The sequence below is a fragment of the Chiloscyllium plagiosum genome, chromosome 14 (genome assembly GCF_004010195.1).
Source record: "Chiloscyllium plagiosum isolate BGI_BamShark_2017 chromosome 14, ASM401019v2, whole genome shotgun sequence".
In the NCBI taxonomy this organism is placed as follows: domain Eukaryota; kingdom Metazoa; phylum Chordata; class Chondrichthyes; order Orectolobiformes; family Hemiscylliidae; genus Chiloscyllium; species Chiloscyllium plagiosum.
Genome location: NC_057723.1, coordinates 6,373,329 through 6,388,525, shown reverse-complemented (window position 1 = coordinate 6,388,525; position 15,197 = coordinate 6,373,329). Strand labels below are relative to the sequence as shown.

The following is a 15,197-nucleotide window of genomic DNA, read 5'->3' as shown; positions in this document are numbered from 1 at the left end:
CCTCAGAAAAAGACAATTCACATCTCTGTCCAAAAAGGGGACCCCTTGGTTCAAAACAGATTCCCCGGTTCTGGGCTCACCCACAAGAGGAAACTTCATTTCCACACACTCACCTGGTCAAAATAATTCATGATCTTATAGACTTCAACCGAATCACTTCCCACTTTTCTAAACTCCAGTGAAAACAAGCATAGAATTCTTTGACAGCACCTTCCAAACCCTCAAATAACCCAGTTCCGGATATCAACTGAATACAGAGGAACCTCGATTATCCAAACACCTCAGACGGGGAGTATTTTGTTCAGATCATCGAATGTTCGGATAATCGAATGCCGGATAACATAGTTTAGCCAACCATCGTGACCTTGTCCGGATAATCCGAAATTCGGATAATCGAGGTTCATCTGTAAATCTCCTCAGAAATGCCTTCAGTGCATTTACATCCTTCCTTAAATAAGGCGTTCTAAACTACAAACAATAGTCAAAAGAATCTGCTTTCTTTTTCTAGTTGAATTACTGATCCTGTAATGTCAGTGCGACTGAGCGGGTAGAACTCTTATTGCAGTCAATCGTTAATTCCTCAGGATAACGTCCATGACAGTTTACCAAGCTTAAATTGGTAAAAAGTTTGGAAGTTAACTGTCAACAAATCATACTCTAACTGGTACACTTTCCACTGCAACACTGCCACCTTACAATGTTCACTTGCCAGCCAATCAGAACTCTCTTCTCAAAGTACACAAATTATTCTCCTTTTTACTGGTATTCTTGAGAATAGTCCTGATGACTACAAGAAAAAGAACTGACAAATCTGCTTTTTATAAGCATCATTGATCCCCATATCAATCAACCTCAATTAGGACCGAAAGCCTGGTCATTAATATAATGTTATTTAGGGGAGCTTGCTGCACACACAACAGGTAGTGTACATCCTAGATGACCAGACACCTCATTTTGTTTTTAAAAATGTGCCTTATTGACTTTGCTTATGCAAGACGTGATGGGAATGCATGACTTCATGTTTTCTTTAATGCCTTTCTAAGAATGGTCCGAGTCTGTTAATTTACAGATTATCCAAGCCGAATGAAAATGCAAAGACTAAAAACCAGAAAAGACTTGCACCTTCCCCAGGATTGGAGACACAGCTGTGAAGACCCACCTTGATTCCATTGGTCTCCCGGATTAACCGGTTGATGTCCTGGGCATCTGCTGTCAGTTTCCAGGGGTTGTGCTGCAGGATGATCCCCTCACCCGCGCAGCTGTACAGGCTAACACCTGGCCCATCCCCATCACCGCCTGTTAGAGAGAGAAAACCCAGGGCAATTGTCAGTGTCTCAACTGCCCATTCCCATCACCGCCTGTTAGAGAGAGAAAACCCAGGGGCAACTGGTCAGTGTCTCACCGGCCCATCCCCATCTGTTAGGGAGTGGAAACCCAGGGGCAACTGGTCAGTGTCTCACCGGCCCATCCCCATCTGTTAGGGAGAGGAAACCCAGGGGCAACTGGTCAGTGTCTCACCTGGCCCATCCCCATCACCGCCTGTTTGAGGAGATATAGCTGGCCAATGGCCACCGATCGCAGGAGGTTTAGTCACAGCGCGCTACATCCCAGGATGACGTAAGACTCACCATTCGCCATGGGGGGCAGTGGTGGCCCCCAAGCCAGAGCGTAAACAGTCTTCCTGTGGTAGGAGCTGGAAATCTGAGGGGGCCTGCAAGGAATCCAATGTAGAAATGTCAATTATGGGGGGAAACATGGTTTTAAAGGTAAACCGGGTAAATTTAAAAGTGATGTGACAGGGAAGCTTTCTTTATAAATAGAGCATGTTAAGTGCCTGCCAAATGAGGTGGCAGAGGCAGATACAATTGCTACGTTTAAGAGGCACCCTACAAATATATGAGAAGACAGGGAAGAGGGGTATATGGATCACGTAGAGGCACAAAGGTTTTTAGCTTAGAAAGAGGTCACGTGTAGATGAGCCAAAGGGCATATTCCTGTGTTGTTCCTTGTTTTTTGAACATCAGGATGTCCACATCCAAAACAGAGTGCAAACAGGAAGGGTTTCTACACAAGAACAAGGAGATCTTGCTGCAGTACATAGTTCAGACTACACCTGGAGCACATTGCAGTTTCTGTCTCCTTAAGCAAGGAGGGAGGGACATAATTAATTGTCTTAGTTGCAACGATTCATCTGATTTTGAATTTTTATTGAATATTATAAAGTTTATTGTCTAGCAGGTGAACTTAGAACGGTAGAGATTTGGCACGAAGTATGTACTAGTTAGATGACGACTGACAGTTAACTGTCAAGCTCTGTCAAAATTTAAAACAGGCAGAATTTGGAACAGGAGTGGGTCCCTTGAACCTTCTGTGACATTCAATAAGGTCAACGCTGATTGGATTATGGGATCAACGCCTATTCCTGTCTGTCTACCACCAATAATGTTTGATTCACTTGTTAATCAAGAACCTACCTCAGACTTTAAACTTTTTAATGCCCCTACCTCCAATGCTCTCTGTGGGAGAGTGTTGCAATGACTCTACCCTCAGAAAGAAACGTTAAGTGTCACACTTAACTATGTCCCTCAGTTCTAGTTCCTACCACAAGGGGAAACCATACGTTCAACATTTAAATAAAAACAAAATACAATGGCTGCTGGGAATCTGAAACAAACCCAGAGAGTGCGAGAGAAACTCTATAATGAGGGGCATGGATAAGATGAATCGCAACAGTCTTTTCCCTTGGGTGGGTAGATTTCAAAACTAGGGGCCATATTTTTAAGGTGAGAGGAGAAAGATTTAAAAGTAACATGGAGGATGGGGGAGACTTTTTTTTTTTTACACACAGAGTGGTTCGCATGTGAGCTGAAGTGCCATTGGAAGTGGCAGAGGCAGATACATTTGGATAAGTTAATGAAGAGGAAAGTTGAGGAGGGATATGGACCAGGAGCAGGCAGGCGCGGCTAGCTTAGTTTGGGATTTTGGTCAGCCTGGACTAGTTGGACCGAAGGGTCTGTTTCTGTGCTGTACGACTCTATGACTGGCAGAGTCTGTGGAGGGTGAAACAGAGTTAATGCTTCAAAAGTCTGTGATGGCTCTTCTTTAGAACTGTAGGTTCCAGTATCCATCGTCAAACTCCCCCTCAGCATCTTGTATACCTTAATAAGACCACCTCTTGTGATACCCAAAAGGAGAGAGGTCTGTCCTTCCCGGATTATGATGTGGAGGAGCCAATGTTAGACTGGGGTGGACAAAATTAAAAAGCACACAACACCAGGTTATAGTGCAACAGATTTATTTGGAAGCACTAGCTTTCAGAATGCCGATCCTTCGTCAGGTAGGAACAGCACTCTGAAACCTTATGCTTCCAAATAAACCAGCTGGACCTCCAGGAGTAATCATTCAGAGCAGGCTGATACTTTCTGGAGTTTAGGAGGAGGAGGAGAGGTGATCTCCCTGAAATGCATGGCATTCTTAGACAGAGTAGATGGTGACAGTCAGCTCCATACCTGCACAGACAATCGGGAACTGGGGTTCAGTGTCTAGATAAAGGGTCAGCATTTGGGACCTGGAGGAGGAGAAACTTTCTTGTTCAGAGGTTGGGAATTCTCCAGCCCAGAACGCTGTGAATGCTCAGTTAGTGAGTGCATTCAAATCCACGGTTGATAGGAGTGAGGCCTCCAAAGGGGATCAAACAGGAAAGTGGAAGTTGTGTCTGAAGTCCAGCCATGATCTTGTTGAATGGCAGAGTGGGTCTCAGGGTCATTAATGTCCTTAAGGGAAGGAAATCTGCCATCCTTACCTGGTCTGGCCCATGTAGGACTCCAGACCCACAGCAATGTGGTCGATTCTCAACTGCCCTCTGGGCAATTAGGGATGGGCAATAAATGCTGGTGCAGCAAGTGATGCTCACATCGTGTGAATGCACTTCCCTCTTATTTCTCACTTTCTGATGAAACAACTGAACAAAGCTTCTGTAATCCTTTGGGAAGCCATGCTGTCCCTCTCTTGCCCTGGGAAATGAAGACAAGCAGAGAGCAGCACGGTGGCTCAGTGGTTAGCACTGCTGCCTCACACCGTCAGGGACCCGGGTTTGATTCCAGCCTCAGGTGACTGTCTGTGTGAAGTTTGCACATTCTCCCTGTGTTTGTATGGGTTTCCTCTGGGTGCTCTGGTTTCCTCCCATGGTCCAAAGATGTGCAGGTTAGGATGGATTGGCCGTGGGAAATGCAGGGTTAAAAGGAACAGGGCACGGGGTGGGCAGGATGCTTTTCGAAAGGGCCAGTGTGGACTCGATGGGCAGAATGGCTTACTTCCACACAGTAGGGATTAGAGTCATAGAGATGTACAGCATGGAAACAGACCCTTCGGTCCAACCCGTCCATGCCGACCAGATATCCCAACCCAATCTAGTCCCACCTGCCAGCACCCGGCCCATATCCCTCCAAACCCTTCCTATTCATATACCCATCCAGATGCCTCTTAAATGTTGCAATTGTACCAGCCTCCAGCCTCTAGCAGCTCATTCCATACACGTACCACCTTCTGTGTGAAAAGTTGCCCCTTAGATCTCTTTTATATCTTTCCCCTCTCACCCTTAACCTATGCCGCCTAATTCTGGACTCCTGACCCCAGGGAAAAGACTTTGCCTATTTATCCTATCCATGCCCCTCATAACTTTGTAAACCTCTATAAGGTCACCCCTCAGCCTCCGATGCTCCAGGGAAAACAGCCCCAGCCTGTTCAGCCTCTCCCTGTAGCTCAGATCCTCCAACCCTGGCAACATCCTTGTAAATCTTTTCTGAACCCTTTCAAGTTTCACAACATCTTTCCGATAGGAAGGAGGCCAGAATTGCACGCAATATTCCAACAGTGGCCTAACCAATGTCCTGTACAGCCGCAACATGACCTCCCACCTCCTGTACTCAATACAAAGGTATGCATTTATACGACACCTTTCAGAGCTTCAGGTTGTCACGGCTATGATGCAGGAAACACAGCAGCCATTTAGTACACAGCAAGCTCTCGTAAACAGCAACCTGATGACAACCAATGTTTTTTTTAAAACTGATGTTATGTGAAGGATAAGTTTGAACCAGGACACCCCAGGGATTATGTCCCTGCACTGTACAAAATGAGGAGTCAAAAAAGTGTGGTGCTCAAAAAGCACAACTGGTCAGGCAGCATCCAAACAGCAGGAGAGTCGACGATTCCTGATGAAGAGCTTTTGCCTGAAAAGTCAATTCTCCTGCTGTTCGGATGCTGCCTGACCGGCTGTGCTTTTCCAGCACCACACTTTTGGACTCTGATCTCCAGCATCTGCTGTCCTCACTTCCTCTGGGCAGCTAGGGATGGGTAATAAATGTTGGCTCAACCAGTGATGCTCACATTGCGTGAATGAATTTTTAAAAAAATCTCCTGATTCAGGAGGCGTGTGTGTGAAGATCCCACAGGTGGCATTCCTGTTTGGCACTTCAGGACAACCCAGACATGGTGAAAGGCGCTATACAAACATATGTTCATTCTTTACTTACTTGTTTGAATAAATTTCATAAATGCCAACTTTGCCATCCTCAGTTCCAAATGCCAATGAGCTCTCTTTGGTTGGGTGCCAACACAACTGCAAGAAACAGAAACATAAACAAGTAAAACCCATCAATCAACAATGATGCCCATAAAAACCCATCTGCTTTACGCACGTCCCTTCAGGGAAAGGAATGTGCCTTCCTTACAGAGTTTGGCCTATGTGTGACTGCAATGTGGTATCTGCTGAAGTGCTCTCTGAAATGGCCTCAGTAAACCACTCAGTACAATGGCAATTGTGATTTTAATTACCATGATTTTTCTTCCAGTTATCCGCTAAATCAGCTGCGAGTTATCTATCAGTTCCATGTACCTGGTGTCGATGTTTCCGTTTGCCAATCACAGAGTTAGGGTCTTCGCTTTGCGCATTTTCTCCAAGCCCCCCATGAAGCAGACGGACTGTGGTGGGTCAGTATTTTGATCATCATTGGAAAGACAGGTGCTGCCATACAGGAGGTGAGCAGCAGATGATCAATGGGATTCATCAGTTCCCCCCCACGGCACCCACTCCCTTTGCCAACTGTATCGGAATTACTCCTCGTAACTGTAGTCTCCCACAGTGTGTTAACGCTCAGCAGCTGAGGTAGAGTGTTCTTCTCCAGGGTGCAAGCCCGAGCAAGGTTTGTGGAGATGCAAGAACTGCCCAAGCATTAGGGACCGCACCCAATCTAGCTCTTCAGTTGGGTCCATCGCAGGAAGCCTAGCACCAGCTTGTAGCCAGAGCTGTCAGAAAGGTGATGCGGTTACACAACCGTCCCCCTTTTGGCCTCCGCTCCAAAATTGACTAGGCCAGGATTTACTGCCTGGGCCTTCAAATCCCCAGAGGTTTCCACAACACTGTGCCACTGTGCCCTGTGACTGGGGGGTTTATGTCACGAATGCCAGGGTTCACTCTGGGAGCCTGCACCCTGAAAATCTGACAACCACATGCCCTCTGAACCTTCAGCCTGGGGTCACGAGGGTCTGTGTCCGTGTGGCAGCAAGAGGTGATCCTGCTTGGGGTCCGGCAGTAGAGTGGTTGTGTACTCACAGGGACAGGCTCGTCTCTCTCCCTCTCTCTCTCTCTGCTGCTGAACAGCTATGCAAGCTGAAAACAAGCAGCACACTGGTACACGACAGCAAGAGACACTCTCTCCACCCAGACATCAGATGCACTTTCCCTAGTGCGATCACATCCTTCCTGTGACAAAGTGACCCTTACTGAATGCAGAAGCAAGACTGAGGGGCCGAGTGGTCTACTCTTGCTCCTAATGCGTACGTGCCTATGTATCATTTCTGCGTGCAGCCCTCTGGCTTTGGTTTACCTGGTGTGTTATTCAATTCTAGCAGAACCCACCTGCTCTTATAATCTGCATATAATCTGCACAAGGTATTGAGAGTGCTGAAGATCTGAAATAAAGGCAGGAATTGCTGAAGAAACTCACCAGGACGAGCAGCAGCCGTGGAAACAGAAACAAAGCTAACTGGTAAATCCAATATGACTTCTTCAGAACGAGATGTAACTTTGAAGGAGAGTCCTATTGGATTTGAAACGTTAACTGTTGTCTCGCCACAGATGCTGCCAGAGCTGCTGAGGGTTTATCCACCTGGTCGATCTGTCCTTCAGTGACATGTGCACTCCACACTCCCTCGGTGCTTCGACATTCCACATTTGAACATTTACCGTTTATTAACTGGCCTGGCTTTCATGGTGGATGTGGGAACAGTTACAACATTTAAGAGACGTTTGGATAAAGTCATGGATAGGAAAGGTTTGGAGGGATATGGGCCAGGAGCAGGCAGATGGGACTAGTTTAGTTTGGGATTATGTTCGGCATGGACTGGTTGGACTGAAAGGTCTGTTTCCGTGCTGTGAACGTACACTTCTGCAGTTTGAATGCCTCTACTCAAATTGACTTGACACAATCATTCACTCATTTTGATTCCAGCACAGGATATGAATGTCACTAGTAAAGCCAGTATTTGGTGTCCATTTTCTAATCTGGAAATGTGTTGCTGGAAAAGCGCAGCAGGTCAGGCAGCATCCAGGGAACAGGAGAATCGACGTTTCTCGTCCATTTTCTAATGACTCATACAGACTCGGGTGAATGGTGATATGATGTCATTGGTTTCTGCTGAGTGAGATTTTCATTTCTCACATTCAGGGTCAGTATTAAGCAATGAGCTTTTCTCTCCTTTCATAGGCCCTTTCCCCATGCAGCCATGTACAGTGCCTCACAAGGGTGAGAGCTCTGGGAAGGGATCTCTCCAAGTTTTCAAAACAAAAAAAGAGAGAGCATCAAACAGACAAGATATGACAGACTGAAAACCATCTGACTGAGGGAGTTCACTAAGGACTTTCCAGAACTCAGGAATTTAAAACAAACGCATACAGTGTCATGGAGCATGGAAACAGACCCTTCGGCCCAAATAGCCCATGCTGACCATGTTCCCAAACTACACCAGTCCCACCTGCCTGTTCCTGGCCCATATCCCTCCAAATCTTTCATATTCAGCAACTTATCCAAATGGCTTTTAAACATTGTAACTGTACCCACATCCAGCACATCCTCAGGAAGTTCATTCCACACGCGAACCACCCTCTGTGTAAAACAAATTGACCCTCAGAGATGGAGTCTAATCTGAAAGCGAACACTCCTAGGACAGGGACAGCACAAGGCAAGGGACAGACTAAAGCTCCCTCTACACTGTCCCCATCAAACATTCCCAGGACAGGGTCAGATAAAGCTCCCTCGATGCTGTCCCCAAACAGTACAGAGTCAGATAAAGCTTTCTCTACACTGTCCCCATCAAACATTCCCAGGATAGGGAAAGCTTTGCAGCAGGAAGAGTTGGGAACACAGACAGATCAACGTGGGAGCATGGTGTCACCCAGGTCTACAGCCGTGCGAGAGAGAGCGAGAGCGTGAGAGAGCGCGAGAGCGAGTGAGCGAGAGCGCGAGAGAGCGAGAGAGCGAGAGAGCGCGAGAGCGCGAGAGCGCGAGAGCGATTGGAAGTACAATCCTCGGACGCGAGGAGAGGATAAAAAAACAAATGAGAAAATGTCAATGAAAAACAGCCTTACAGTCAGGAGGAATCAGATCATGCTTCGTGTGAGAAGGGCCAGTAGCTGAAGGGCCACTGAGGGTGCACTTCGTAACTAACTTATGGCCAGACGCCTAGAAAAATATTCAAAAGTTAGAGGAGTCGTTGCGGGAAACTAAGTGTCTGTGAGACATGGTGTGTGTGTGAGTGCGTGAGTGAGAGCGCGAGCGCGAGAGCGCGAGCGCGAGAGAGAGAGCGCGAGAGAGAGAGCGCGAGAGAGAGAGAGAACGAGAGAGCGAGAGCGAGAGAGCGAGAGCGAGAGAGAGAGACACTACGGGCAATTTAGCATGGCCAATTCACCTACCCTGCATATTTTTGGACTGCGGGAGGAAACCCACACAGACACGGGGAGAACGTGCAAACTCCACACAGTCAATCGCCTGAGGCGGAAATTGAACCCGGATTTCTGGTGCTGTGAGGCAGCAGTGCTAACCACTGTGCCACTGCAAAATATAAAAAAAAAAGCTGGGTGGGGGGTGGGGGGGCAAAAGGCAGAAATCGGCGAATTGCCTGGTACTTACAGCAGTGACCTTGGATTTGATTCCTTGCCATAGAGTCTTGATGTCATAAGCACGCTGGAGGGACAGGGTGTCCCACACCCTGATCATACTGTCACCCACACCTATAGCAAGGGAGCCGATATTCACAGGGGAGAATGCCAGACTGTAGACAAAGCCTCCAAGTGTCGGCTGCGTCCAGCAACAGTCCAGTGTATTAAGGTCCCAACACTTCACCTGGGACAGAAAGGAAAACAATAATCAATGTAAACTCCAATGGAGCCAGAGAGAGAGTCCGACACACTACAAACTGGAACCAACAGTATCTCTGTTCAACACTAACCCACTGACTGTTTCAACTGTGAACGTGTAATCAACTGAAGTGATCTTTACACAGGCTCAGACATTTTTACAGCACCAAATGAGGCCATTCGGCTCATCATCTCCATGGTGGTCAAAGATAAGAATGCTTTAATCCCATCTCCCAGCTATTGGCTGGAGACTGTGGCAACGCAAGTGAATGTCTAAATACTGCTTAAATGTCACAGGTGTCCCTGACTCAACCTCCCTATCAGGCATTCCTGATGATGGGCTTATACTCAAAACGTCAACTCTCCTGCTCCTCAGATGCTTCCTGACCTGCTGTGCTTTTCCAGCACCATACTCTTCGACTCCCTTTCAGGCACAGTGTCAGACTCAGAGCAATAACAATTTCTCCTTAATTTGCCTTTTAGTCTCTACTTCTGATCTTAAATCTGCACCCCCTGTAATAATGGTAACATGTACCTAGTGTCTCTACTCTTGCTCCTCATTACCTCATACTCCTCCACCAACTTCTGCTGCATGGAAAGCAATGGAGACAAGCAGGAGACTGGAGGAACACAGCAAAGCAAGCAGCATCAGGAGGTGGAGAAGTCAACGTTTCGGGTGTAACCCTTCTTCAGGGTCCCTCAGAGCTCAGACCGTCCAGCACAGGCTGCATTCTGGTGTATCTTCTCTGGACGCTCTCTAGTGCAATCACATCCACTCTCTAATGTGGTGACCAGAACTACACGCAATACTCCTCCAGTTATGGCCTAACCAGTGTCATAGAACTGTAGAATCCTCACAGTGGAAACAGGCCAATCTTCCCAACAAGTCCATACTGAAACCCTCCTAAGTGGATCCCACCCAGACCCAACCCCAACCCAAACTGTATCCCTGCATTTCCCATGGGTACTGCACCTAACCCACACATCCTTGAACACTATGGGCAAATTAGCCTGGCCAAACCCCCTAACCTGCACATCTTTGGATTGGGGGAGGAAACCAGAGCACTCGGAGGAAACCCACACAGACACAGGGAGAACGTGCAAACTCCACACAGGCAGACGGCCAAGGGTGGAATTGAACCCGGGTCCCTGGCGCTGTGAGGCAGCAGGGATAACCACTGAGCCACTGTGCAGCTCCGCGTCTTATACAGTTTCAGCGTAATCTCCTTATCTTTTATTCTGTGCCTCAGCTAATTTTTAAAAAATGCCTTTTTAACCACATATCAACCAGGATCTGTGGCTATGCAATCAAGTCCCCTTGGATCTTCATTGCTTTCCAGGAACCTACCTTTCATAATGTTATACCTTCCCAAGTACATGATCTCACACTTTTTCAGGGTGAATTCCAATTACTACTGCACTGCACAGCTGAATTAGTGTTAGAGACCATGCTGATTTTTCATAATTTCTATTTTATTCTTTTAGCAATTTTAGTTTTCAGCTGGGAACTGGGAGGACTTTTATACGGTGGGCAACAGTTGGTGTGGAAAGGAAAGTAGACCAAACAAGCTTTTATCTAGACATGAGGCCAAGCATCAAAGTGAACTGCTCGTTGATTCCTGGTCAAAAGGTTCTGCAGATGCTTCACCACCAAGGGGAAAAGCATCATGTTTATACAGGCAGCAGAAGTTGGCGATTAACAAAGAATTGGTTCCAGCAAGTCTGGGAGAGACCTTGTGCTTAAGCAGCTGTTGACTGGTGACTACGACCTCTGGAAGAGATGGTCAGTCTGTCAGGGAGCGGTCAGAGTGTGAGTTGGATTTTGAATTGTGTATTTCCTGTAAGAGCTGACCATTAATGCTACAGCAACAAGATTCGAAAGTTCCTTGTCTACCCTGCCATAAGCAGCAGAGGAAAACTGAAAACTAAGTTATACAATTGCTGCCTTCATCTGAGTGAATTGTAAAGATGACCCTGATCAACACCTTCAGAGAAACCATTGTCAATGCCTGTGGAACAACGCACCATGAAAGCCACTTAACGTAATCGGATCAGTTTTGTTATTTACTTTTATTTGTCTCCTAAAATGAGTTTATTAGTCTCATTGTCTTTTGTGTGAATGGGTTTAAAAGCATAGATTAAATAGATTACCTTGTTGTTTAGCTTTTCCTCTGCTGTCATTACTGTATTGTTAATAAATTACTAAATCTTTTGTTTAAGCTACAAAGTCTGGAATTGATTACTCACAAATTAAGGGATTGATTATTCAAAAGTCTGGTAAGGAACTAATTGGGGTCAAAATTGAGGGTCTTTGAAGGTTTCACTGTGTTGTGGGAATACAGAGGTGTTGTTTCAGCTTTCTGTCTCCAATCTGAACAACAGCTGTCCTGCTCACTAACAATTTTCATGTTACCTGCAAACGCTTTAATCATATTCCTACATTAAAGTCTTAAAAGCAATGTACATCTGAAAAGGGCCCCAGCACTAAGCCCTGCAGAACCACACTGGAAAGAGATCTCTCATCATAGAAGCATCTCTCTATCATCACCCTCGGCTTCCTGCCTCTCAGCTATTCTTGGATCCAAAGTGTCACTACCTTGGATCCCACAGTCTGCCATGAGGACCTTATCAAAGTCATTGCTAATGTTTATGTAGATCACATTAAATGCATTACCCTCATCAACATTTCTAGTTACCTCTTTATTAAAAGAAAATCAAATCTGACTTTCCATCAACAAATTCATGACGACTATCCCTGATTAATCTCCATCTCTCCAAGTACCGGTATACTGTGTTCCCCAGAATACTTTCTAATAACTTCCAAGGTGAGACCGAATGGCCGGTGATTTCCTGGTCTATCTTTTTCTTTATTAAATAATTGGGTAACGTTAGCAGTGCTCTAGTGCTGTGGCACCTTGCCTGTTGCCAAAGAGGAGTTGAAAATTATTGCCAGGATCCCCGATATCTCCTCCCTGAATGTGCTGGGCCACATCTCATCCAGACAATACTCACTTCTAAATCTGTTAAACCTCGAGTACCTCCTCCTCTATCAATATTAATTTCTCCCAATATTTCACAGTCCTCTACCCTGGTGTCTAAACCCGCGTCATCCATTTCCATTCCCAAACAAAGTCTTCACTGAGGATTGGGCACACGTCTTCTGGGTCCAAACACCCATTACTTCAATGGTCACTACTTCTTCCTTAGTCATGCTGTTGCTCTTCACAAGGTTTTAAAAAAAACTCTTTGGTGTTTCCTTTGTTCTACCCACCAATGCTTTCAAATCCACCTTCACAGCATTCCTAATTTTCTTTTCAAGATTCCCCTCTGCAATTCCTTTAGGGAGTCTTCCCCAGTCCAAAGAATGTGCAAGTTGGGTAGATTGGCCATGCTAAATTACCCATAGTGCCCAGGAATGTGCAGGTTGGGTAGATTGGCCATGCTAAATTACCCATAGTGCCCAGGGATGTGCAGTCTAGGTGGATTAGCCACAGGAAATGCAAGGTTACAGGGGTAGGGTGAGGGAAGTCTGGGTCTAGGTAGGATGCTCTTCAGAGGCTGCTCTATGGACTTGATAGAATCCTTACAACATGCCATTCAATCTATGATTGTATTATGATGAGCATTGAGACCTCTGTGTCCGCCATAAGCTTCTCTTTCTTCTTAATCTTAACCTTTCGGCCCGTTGATATTCAGGTTCTCTGCTTTTGGTCCCACTTTTGTCATCACGGAAACATAAACTGCCCTGTACTCTTACCACTTCCCCCTGGACTGCCTCCCATTGCTCCCACACTGTTTGTTTACTGCAAGTAGCTGCTCCTAATCCACTGGGATCAAATCGTATCCTGGTAAAATTAGATTTTTCCCAGCTTAGATCTTTCATTCCCAGTCCATCCTTATCTTTTTCCATAGATCTGATTTATGGTCACCATCTCCAAAATGCTCCCTACTGAACCACCTTCCTCAGCTAATTTCCAATATTAGATTCAGAAGTGTCCCTTCCCTTGAGCTATGCATTGGCTACAAGGGGTTCTGCACAATGCAATTGAAAAATGTTACTCCCTCTCTACCTTGCACACTGAAACTAACCAGTTAGTTAATAACTGGGTGGTTAAAATGCCCGATGATTACTTCCTTATTAAATTCTGCACTGGATCCTTTCTCTATCCCCACTTGTTTGGTGGCTTAGCACATACTCAGTACTGTGATTGCTCCTTTTGTATTTTTGTACTTTCACCCTAATTACCATATTTGATGATTCTTCCAAGATATTGGCCTTCTGCACACCTGGAATGGATTTCATGACTGATATTGCAAAATCCTCTCCTTTTCTATCTCCTTCACCATCTCATCACTAGAAAAACAGAGCTCCCAATCCTGCCCAACTTTCAGCCAAGTCATGGTCATAGCTATGATATCATATACCCACACACATACACATATGTAACAGTGCCCTCAATACATATATTGACCCCTATAGCGATTGTAAACCATTGGTACGCCTTGCATTGGGTGAGCAGTGCTAATGATGGTCAAGGCAAGTGGCACGGGCCAGAACACTCGTTAAAATAACAGATGCCTGAAACGGCTGAGATGCTTGTTCACAGTAAAACACAACAGAACATGACTGCTTCCTCAGAGAGGGGAGTGGAGCAGGTTTTGAAAACAATTTGAAGCCCTCACATCTCGGTCCATCGAGGTCGACAGCAATAGCTCACAGTTATCCTGCAGGGAGACCGAACTCAAGTTGAAGATAATCCTGCTGTGATTCTGTCCTTCTGATGACGACCCCAGCAGTGTCCATTTCTGCTTCCCCGTCTTCGTCAAATCCCAGAGCAGCAGCTCCCCCCTGCGAATAAAGACTGTCATGTTACACCACATCTGATAGTGCAGCCTCACCTGATCCACCAGTGCACCTCACGTACACCACCAAGGTAATCAATTGGCCTGACAAACTGCTTTCAGGACAACAAGTAATTCACACCAGGTTTCATCATTAACAGAAAATAACTATTTCCTGTAAACAAACTTATGTTTACAGGAAAAATCCTACACTATGTGACTTAAACTACACTGCTTTAAAACTCCAAGTGCACACATACATTCAACAAATTAGACAGATAAAAATCAAGTAGTTTGACACAAGTGTTATGGGTAGAAAATTAGACAGAAAAATAATTCCTGTAGATCAAAAGTCCAGATCATCATGTGTTTCTCTCAGTTCGTGTCTTGCATTTTTAGAAATGATGGCACAATACTATCTGCAGAACAATGGTGGATCGTTGATTCAGTAGCTTATTGGTTGGCCCTTGGTCTTTTCTGAGATTAGCATTCTCATTTTTCAGAGTTTCTAGGTTCTTTTTTCCCTCGTCTTTTCTCTCTATTTGAGGAAGAGGGGCTCCTTGTTTGCTGGCTCTGGAGTTTCTGACTGCACTGCCCTCACATATCTAATAAACTGTAGCTGGGCCAATCAAATAGTTATCGTCAGGCAGATATTCATTAACTCAAACACTTCTGATGCTGCTGTGTCTCAAACAATCTAACAATCCAAATGCTCTGAAGCTGCTTAGTTTTGTACAACTAAAAACATATGTCACTTAGAGTCATAGAGATGTACAGCACGGAAACAGACCCTTCAGTCCAACCTGTCCATGCCGACCAGATATCCCAACCCAATCTAGTCCCACCTGCCAGCACCCGGCCCATATCCCTCCAAACCCTTCCTATTCATATATCCATCCAAATGCCTCTTAAATGTTGCAATTGTACCAGCCTCCACCAC

At 45.7% G+C, this 15,197-nt stretch overlaps 1 protein-coding gene across 1 annotated transcript in view; it reads right to left on the bottom strand.

The window, feature by feature from the left end:
- gemin5 (gem (nuclear organelle) associated protein 5) overlaps nucleotides 1-15,197 on the bottom strand; it is a 74,164-nt gene that overhangs the window by 34,537 nt on the left and 24,430 nt on the right. The window contains exons 7-11 of the mRNA XM_043704210.1: nucleotides 14,099-14,264; nucleotides 9,189-9,401; nucleotides 5,535-5,620; nucleotides 1,629-1,711; nucleotides 1,160-1,296 (exon numbers count right to left, since the gene is read on the bottom strand). Of these exons, the coding sequence (XP_043560145.1) occupies nucleotides 1,160-1,296; nucleotides 1,629-1,711; nucleotides 5,535-5,620; nucleotides 9,189-9,401; nucleotides 14,099-14,264 (685 nt within the window). The remainder of the gene's footprint in view (nucleotides 1-1,159; nucleotides 1,297-1,628; nucleotides 1,712-5,534; nucleotides 5,621-9,188; nucleotides 9,402-14,098; nucleotides 14,265-15,197) is intronic.